We start from the raw sequence: 8,995 nt of genomic DNA, 5'->3' as shown, positions 1-8,995 counted from the left end.
GCAGTCTCAGTGCTATGAAGGGGTCTAAAACCAGACTGATGCATTTCGCATATATTGTTTGTCTTCAGGAAGGCAGTGAGTTGCTGCACAACAGCTTTTCAAAATGTTTTGAGAGGAATGGAAGATTTGATATAGGCTGGTAGTTTTTTATATTTTCTGGGTCAAGGTTTGGCTTTTTCAAGAGAGGCTTTATTACTGCCACTTTTAGTGAGTTTGGTACACATCCGGTGGATAGAGAGCCGTTTATTATGTCCAACATAGGAGGGCCAAGCACAGGAAGCAGCTCTTTCAGTAGTTTAGTTGGAATAGGGTCCAGTATGCAGCTTGAAGGTTTAGAGGCCATGATTATTTTCATCATTGTGTCAAGAGATATAGTACTAAAACACTTGAGTGTCTCTCTTGATCCTAGGTGCTGGCAGAGTTGTGCAGACTCAGGACAACTGAGCTTTGGAAGAATACGCAGATTTAAAGAGGAGTCCGTAATTTGCTATCTAATGTTCATGATCTTTTCCTCAAAGAAATTCATGAATTTATTACTGCTGAAGTGAAAGCCAACCTCTTGGGAAATGCTGCTTTTTAGTTAGCTTTGCGACAGTATTAAAAAGACATTTCAGATTGTTCTTATTTTCCTCAATTAAGTTGGAAAAATAGGATGATCGAGCAGCAGTGAGGGCTCTTCGATACTGCACTGTACTGTCTTTCCAAGCTAGTTGGAAGACTTCCAGTTTGGTGTGGCGCCATTTCCGTTCAAATTTTCTGGAAGCTTGCTTCAGAGCTCGGGTATTTTCTGTATACCAGGGAGTTAGTTTCTTACGAAAAATGTTTTTAGTTTTTAGAGGTGCAACTGCATCTAGGGTATTGCGCAAGGTTAAATTGAGTTCCTCTGTTAGGTGGTTAACTGATTTTTTCCTCTGACGCCCTTGGGGAGGCAGAGGGAGTCTGGAAGGGCATCAAGGAATCTTTGTGTTGTCTCAGAATTTATAGCACGACTTTTGATGCTCCTTGGTTGGGGTCTGAGCAGAGTGCTGAATGTACCCCAGCTACCGACGGACGTCCTCTCGTAGACTACAGCGGTAATTGTCGATCAGGGCCCTGTCGCTCCATCCAGCGCCGGCAGCCAGGGTCCTAAACTCCAGAGCAAACTCCTGTGCGCTCCTCGTCTCCTGCCGCAGATGGTAGAGGCGCTCACCCACCGCTCTGCCTTCGGGTGGGTGGTCGAATACTGTCCTGAAATGGCGGGTGAACTCCTCAAAATGATCAAACGCCGCATCGTCTTCTCCACACACAGCTCTGGCCCACTCCAGGGCTTTCCCGGTGAGGCGCGAGACGAGGGCGTAACTCTTCTCACGGTCCGATGGAGCTGGGTGGACCGTGGCCAGTGTTGTGTCTTCGGCTATGCCGGATTATGTGATATGACTTGCTATTCTACAAAATAATTTATCCGTAATTAATATCACCTGATTGAGCTAATCATGTAAATGTAATTAACTAGAGAGTCGGGCACCACAAAATACATTTTATAGAGCTGTTATCTTCTGAATAAACTTTTAAAGACCTAGTAATATTTTACATCCGTAGAAGTCAACATTAATCTTCATCTTACTTTAGTCTCATCTGAAAGTTGTAAATTCTTGGTAATCTGCAAGAACCCTGGCTAATAATTTGAATCAGCAATACAAAATTTGGTTTAATCATTTATTTACTAAATACCTAACTAATCACACATACACATAATTCAATCATAACTTGATTACAAATTACGTCATAAAGGAAAACATCCCCAGCGGGCGGAACTGATATGACAGCTTGTTACACAAAGGAAAAGGGGCTGGGTTGAGTGAAAGAGAGGGAAGACAGGAACAAAGGTGAAGCTGTGCTATCGTAAATACAGTATCTTATGCATTCTAAATTACCGCCCATTTGGAAAAGGAAAATGCAATAAATATTTATTCTGAGGTGTGCTTCATTAGGTTGGTGGTAGATGGAAGGCCGTGTTGCCAAACCGAGTCCTCTGTCCTTTGAAGAATGTCTCTGGTTGTCAATTGGATACGTTGCAGTAACATCGTTGTGTGATAGACGGGATACTCTGTCTGTTCCTTCCTAACCTGCGTTTGCAGCTGCGGTCGCTAACTCAACAGCTATGAGGTATCACTTCTGTAGTGAATAAGAGTTCAAGGTTCATACTATTCGCAACCAAAGCTCATGCGGATGTTGGCTTCGTTCTGAACCATTCTGACATAGGACCGTCGCCCTCATATCCTCGGAACAGGAAGTTCTGTTGTCGTCAAGGCTTTATATAGGAAGGGAGAAGAGGGCGTGTTTGAAAAGTTTTATAGCCTATGTCCCTTCACAGAGACGGGCCACTGAGTGAGCAGCCATAACTTGTAAAAACCCACATCTCACATTATAGAAGCTAAAATCACATTTCATCCCGTCACAAATAATTTCATATTCAAACATTCAAATTGAACAACAATTCCATGTGAATCCGATAACTCTGATGTGTAGACTTTCCACTGTAGAGTTTGTCATCTTATCATTGATGAGAATGTCTCAGATGACAGCCGAACTGACATCATATTCATTAAGTACCACCGCATATGTTCAATTGTTCGGATTACCAGAACATAGTTCATTTCCCCCCACATTCTGATGTTCCCAGAATCCCTATGTTAACCAAGTTTCTTTTAAATGTAACCTCAGTAGGTTAGAGAGAGGAAAAAGGGGGGGAAGAGGTATTTATGACTGTCATAAACCTATCCCCCAGGCCAACGTCATGACACCAGATACAAGCTTAGTTTGAGGAGAAAACCCTGGCAGCCGGCAGTATCTCCGCTGTCCCCCTTAGGCAGGGATAAATGGATCCTGCTGTGTTCAGGCGGGGAAAGGGTGCTCAGGGGAGACCCCGGATGTGCTGGTGGAGGCGCTGGAAAAACTCCCTGTCTCTCCCAGTGGTCCATATTCTGGACAACGCGATCCATGGAGGCGCTCAGATTGTCAATCATCTCCGTATGTTCCATGATGCGCTCCTCCACCTCGGGGTACCTTCTCCTGCTGACTTCATTTTTTGGTCAGAGATTCTGTCAGAGTCGTGTGTATAGATGGCAGGGAAGTCAGTCGCAGGAGAATCAAACTGAATGTAATGGAGTTATTTAATAACAATAAACGAAACATAACTCCAACACTAAATGTAACAAATAAAACAAAGTGGGTTCGAGGACCCGTCGCGCACCAATACAAACCAACACAACACTGAAATAACAAACAATCTCTGACAAAGACATGAGGGGAAACAGAGGGTTAAATACACAACAGGTAATGAATGGGATTGAAACCAGGTGTGTAGGAAGACAAGACCAAACCAATGGAAAATGAAAAATGGATCAATGATGGCTAGAAGACCGGTGACGTCGACCGCCGAGCACCGCCCGAACAAGGAGAGGCTTCGACTTCGACGGAAGTCGTGACAATAAGAAAGTATTTGCCGCCACTGATTGGTTGACACTTCAGGAAAGCTTTGGTGACAGTATATGGGTTACCGCTTCAGGAAAGCTTTGGTGACAATATATGGGTTACCATTTCAGCAATGCTTTGGTGACAGTATATGGGTTACCACTTCAGGAATGCTTTGGGGACAGTATATGAGTTGACAGATTTGAAGATGCACTGATATATTTAGCTCAGTGTATTTTAGTTCAGTCAGTGTTCCAGGTCACTGTCTCTTCCTCACTACCTGCTGTCATACCAAACTAGTGCAGGTACTGTGAAATCTGAGGGAGAATTCTATACGTCTCTATAGCACTGTGTGAACACATGTTCATCATTGTGAAGGTGTAAACTCTGACAGTAATAATCTCCTGCATTTTCAGCCTGGACTCCACTGATGGTCAGAGTGAAGTCACTCCCAGATCCACTGCCACTGAATATAGAGGGGGTCCCAGCGTTAGGGGTACTAATGAAATATGTAAGGAGTTAAGGAGTTTCTCCATTTCTGTTGATACCAGGCCAACCTCTGTCTTCGTCTGTAAATGTTTACAGCACTGCTGGTCTTACAGCTGAGACTGACTGAGTAACCCACCGAAACAGTTTTCACTGCAGGAGACAGTTATCTGGACTCTGAAACAGAGATGTATAATCATTAGCATTCAATTGTTTATTAATTTGTCCAGTACTGTATAACATAATAACTTTATTTTCTCAGGGTAATTTTCTGTAAACGATATAACATTGAAAGCAGAGGGCAAGTGTCTAGATAAAGATGGTGATAAATGTCATGGTTGTTGTGGGTTCTGTTGTCATGATGGACAGCTCTCAGTCATGAAGTGTTAAACTCACAGGGATATAAACACTCCCAGACCACTGAAGCATGTACTGCCACTGCAAAGTGTCCTCTCTTTGCAAACATACCTTCATGATCCCAGAGGGACACTGGGTGTGTCTACACAGATAGACCAAATCTGATCTTTTTCCCATTCATTTGTCTCTTGACCAATTACAACAGATCTTTTGACATCAGAGCTGATTGAATTGAAAAAAAATATCTGAATTGGGCTGTGCAGACCAGTTGGCTGCAGTGTTTATGGACATATTCAATCTCTCCCTTTCCCAGTCTGCTGTCCCCACTTGCTTGAAAATGGCCACCATTGTTCCTGTAACCAATAAAGCAAAGGTAACTGAACTAAATGACTATTGCCCCAATAGATCCATAGACGATGCAATCACCATCACACTGCACACTGCCCTATCCCATCTGGACAAGAGGAATACCTATGTAAGAATGCTGTTCATTGACTATAGCTCAGCCTTCAACACCATAGTACTCAGAACATTCAGAACATGATTCAGAACATGATGCTGATCTTTGTCCCCATGTGCAGTTGCAAACTGTAGTCTGGCTTTTTTATGGCGGTTTTGGAGCAGTGGCTTCTTTCTTGATGAGCGGCCTTTCAGGTTATGACGATATAGGACTCGTTTTACTGTGGATATAGATACCTGTTTCCTCCAGAATCTTCACAAGGTCTTTTGCTGTTGTTCTGGGATTGATTTGAACTTTTCGCCCCAAAGTACGTTTATCTCTAGGAGACAGAAATCGTCTCCTTCCTGAGCGGGATGACGGCTGCATGGTGCCATGGTGTTTATACTTGCGCACTATTGTTTGTACAGATGGACGTGGTACCTTCAGGCATTTGGAGATTGTTCCCAAGGATGAACCAGACTTGTGGAGGTCTACAATCTATTTTCTGAGATCTTGAGCTGATTTCTTTTGATTTTCCCATGATGTCAAGTAAAGAGGCACTGAGTTTGAAGGTAGGCCTTGAAATACATCCACAGGTACACCTCCAAGCAGAGGGCCAGTGTCCAGATGAAGATGGTGATAAAAGTCATGGTTGTTGTGGGTTGTCATGAAGGACAGCTCTCAGTCATGAAGTGTTCAACTGACAGGGCTATAAACACTCGTATAGCACCTGGTCAGATGCATTAGCAAATGAGTGTTTCAACTCTATTTCAGTGTCAATGTAGACTCCCATCATTAGAATATATTTTGTCCTGCATGAGCTTGCTTTAATAATAACAGTAATTAGGTGGTTACTAGGCCAATGTTCTATCCGCTAGCTACTTGCCACCCCTATGATATCATTAAACAGTAACTGTTTACTCAGACCAGTAATGTATGGTACCTTTTATGTCCCGCCCACTTCATATTGTTATTCTGATGATGATCAGATATAATGAACTGTCTCTTCACTCATGCTTGGTCTCTGATGTAAGTTCCTCTAATCAGTTAGTGAACACTTCTCTAAACTAAAGCTGGTCGGATTCCTGTGGTGGTGTTGTCTGTCCTCTGTGACTTTACCTCCACTGTTAAATGTGAGATCAGCATGTTTAATAAAGGAATATTACAACATGGATCTCTATCACTACTGCTGCTGCTGTTGTCCTTCATATGGACAATCTGGAGGAATACTAGCAACACTGATCTAATGCTGGACTGTACCTACATACTCGGAGAAAGCCTGATACACAGAGGAAGGAAAAGATACTCATATCTGGATTTAAGATCAAATTCATTTGTATTATCTAGAAACAGCTACTATGAAGTGTTTGTTCTACCTGGAAGATGTTAAAGTGTATTCGTGTTGATGATGTTTCTGTATGAGTGATCTTCACTGTAACATCTGCAGCATAGAGAGGTTTTTGTACCAGCAGTAATAGGGAATGTATCACTGTGGTGGACTTTTGGAAGCGGCACCAGACTAGATGTTGGAAGTAAGTAAACAACTAAATTAACTGTTTGGTTCACCTTTTGATCTTGTGAGTCAATTTCTCTATCAATTTAGCCTCAATATTGAGGATTTTTGTACTTACCTTTTCTACATGTTTTTGGGAAACAATATACAAGGCCTACACATAATATGGACAATTTTCATAAGTATGTTATTACATCATATTCAATTTGACCTGCCTTTCAGAGATGAGAGTGATTAGCCTACATTCTAGATTAGGTGTATGAATAAACATACTGCACCTTGTAGGAAATGTTCAATAAACAGTAGTTTCATCAAAAACAAAAGAAAAAGCACTTTATTTCAAATTAACAAGATAAAATCATCTTTGGCAAGTATTCATACCATATTAGAGTCAATGATTTGAACCACAATCTAAAGAAATTCAGCTTGTCCAATGGTCATGAGGTTTTTGTACCAGCAGTAATAGGGATTGTATCACTGTGGTTGACTTTTGGTAGCGGCACCAGACTAGATGTTGGAAGTAAGTAACAAGATCTCTTGATATTTCTTTCTCATTACACCAAGTATATTATTCTTACACTCTGTCTCTATGAAAACATTGTAATTTTAGATTTTCTAAATGTTTTAATTGCATTTGACTGGGCCTTCTTTCAACTAACATTTTATTGAATCAAAATGTTAAATTGTAGGTTTATTTATGTCTGATTTGTATGATTGCAGAATATAACTGTTGTTCTGGTGTGACCATTATTTAACAGTATTTGATATAGTAGTCATTATTGTTGCATTGAGTTCATGGTAGCCTTCACTGTTAGTGTGAAGACAAAGGGTCTCAGTTATTTTTGTAACCAACTTCATGAACTAACATGGTTGTTAGTACTATGAAAGTACTATGCAAATACTATGAAAATGACTAGGCCATTCTCATCAGATCCATTCCTAAATAATATCAGTATGACATGTATAACTGACGTCGTATAACTTGTAACTCTACTTATTTAATAGTTGTTCGGGTTCATAAATCTGCTTTATCAATATTACTAAACAATCTAACTTTTACATTCATATTTAGAGGGCATTTCCAATTCACTTTATTTTGATGTGTACTTTGCTGAAGATGAGCTCTTACTGTATTTGTACTTGATGTAGTTAATAAGTTGTTGTGTTCTGTTTGTTCCAGGTAACAGGGCCCCCACCCTCACCATCCTGCCCCCCTCTAGTGAGGAGCTGTCCAGTACAACAATAGCCACACTGATGTGTTTGGCCAACAAGGGCTTCCCCTCAGACTGGACCATGAGCTGGAAAGTGGATGGGACCAGCAAAAAGCAGGAGACCAGTCCCGGGGTCCTGGAGAAGGACGGCCTGTACAGCTGGAGCAGCACCCTGACTCTCACTGCCCAGGAGTGGACCAAGGCAGGAGAGGTGACCTGTGAAGCCCAGCAGAAATCCCAGACTCCAGTCACCAAGACCCTGAGGAAGGCTGACTGTTCTGGGTAGGATCCCTCAGACACACACCCCTGTGGAGAGAGATTGCTGGTTCCTCTGCTTTGACTTGCTTCGTTCTCTGATTTAGTGATCACTCTCGTATAGACTAACAGGGGGCTTGGCTTGAGTTCATGTATCAATCCATTCTGTAGACTGAGATTTTGTTAGATTTAGATTTGATGTGATGTTTTATTCACTATCATGTTTGCTTTGATGCTTCAATTATGAAATAATGGATTCAAATAAAGATGTATTTTTGCAATGCATATTTGTGTTGTTTCTATTAGTTAACTGGATCATATATATATTTGGAATATTTGGAAAAATAAATACATTCAGTAAGGCTGGTTCATGGTGTCTTTGAAAACTGTTAGGCCTAAACCTCATTCACACTGAACATCATCATTGACCAGTAATTAATACCATCACAATATACTATGATATAATAGAAGAGGTTCTGCCGTGGTAGTAGTTGTTGATTGTCTGTATTCATCAGGATACTGAGTCTGTGTCAGACATGTTTAATTTGACAGATTTCCAGCAATAAAATACAGGTATCTTGGACGTGTGTTATAGTCTATGATTTGAAGCTAAATACATAATAAAAATGACTAACAATACATGTGCCACTACTTCAAGATATAGTAGAATAATAGTCTTCCCTACCTCCAAGCCCCTGGGGACAGGGCGAACATCTGGTGACAGTGCTGCTCTATTCTGGGACACGCAGAACCACCGAGCCTAGTCTATGCAAATCTGTTTCACTCCCACAGCTACCAGTCTAGTTTCAGTTTCACTGCCTGGACTGGGCCAGATTTGAGTGGGTTGACTAGTTTTACTGTAACCTCTATGGTGGATTCAACAATGGGGACTTTTTTACAATGAATAAATCAGCATGTAATAGATTACATATAAAATGGGTATTACTAAAGACACAACTGCTGGGTGGCAAGATGGCGGACTGAACACAGCAGTGCAAAAAACTTCAAGATAAAAACTTAATATTCAATATCTATAAGTTAGACTCAATATTAACACTTAATACTGGTAATAACCTTCAATCTGGATAACAACACAAAACAAATCATAAGGCTAGAGAAATGTATCTACAAATATTAGGAAAACAAGCGTCACCCAAACATGACGGAGAGTAAACAAAGAGAACCAATCTCCAAATGAAAACGCCACTTCTCGATGGACACAGACGATTCAAGCTTTTCACCTCGTGGAATGGTAAGGGTGGAAAATGATCTGTTAAAATC

At 41.1% G+C, this 8,995-nt stretch overlaps 1 gene segment (V, D, J or C); it reads left to right on the top strand.

The window, feature by feature from the left end:
* Positions 1-5,787: 5,787 nt before the first annotated feature.
* On the top strand, positions 5,788-7,999 carry LOC135514559 (Ig kappa-b4 chain C region-like). The segment is given in 2 exon segments: positions 5,788-6,267; positions 7,429-7,999. A coding segment is annotated over 1 exon segment (243 nt).
* Positions 8,000-8,995: the final 996 nt, after the last annotated feature.

The sequence above is a fragment of the Oncorhynchus masou genome, chromosome 26 (genome assembly GCF_036934945.1).
Source record: "Oncorhynchus masou masou isolate Uvic2021 chromosome 26, UVic_Omas_1.1, whole genome shotgun sequence".
Taxonomy (NCBI): domain Eukaryota; kingdom Metazoa; phylum Chordata; class Actinopteri; order Salmoniformes; family Salmonidae; genus Oncorhynchus; species Oncorhynchus masou.
Note: the sequence above shows the minus strand (reverse complement) of the source record. Positions and strands in the feature narration are given on the sequence as shown.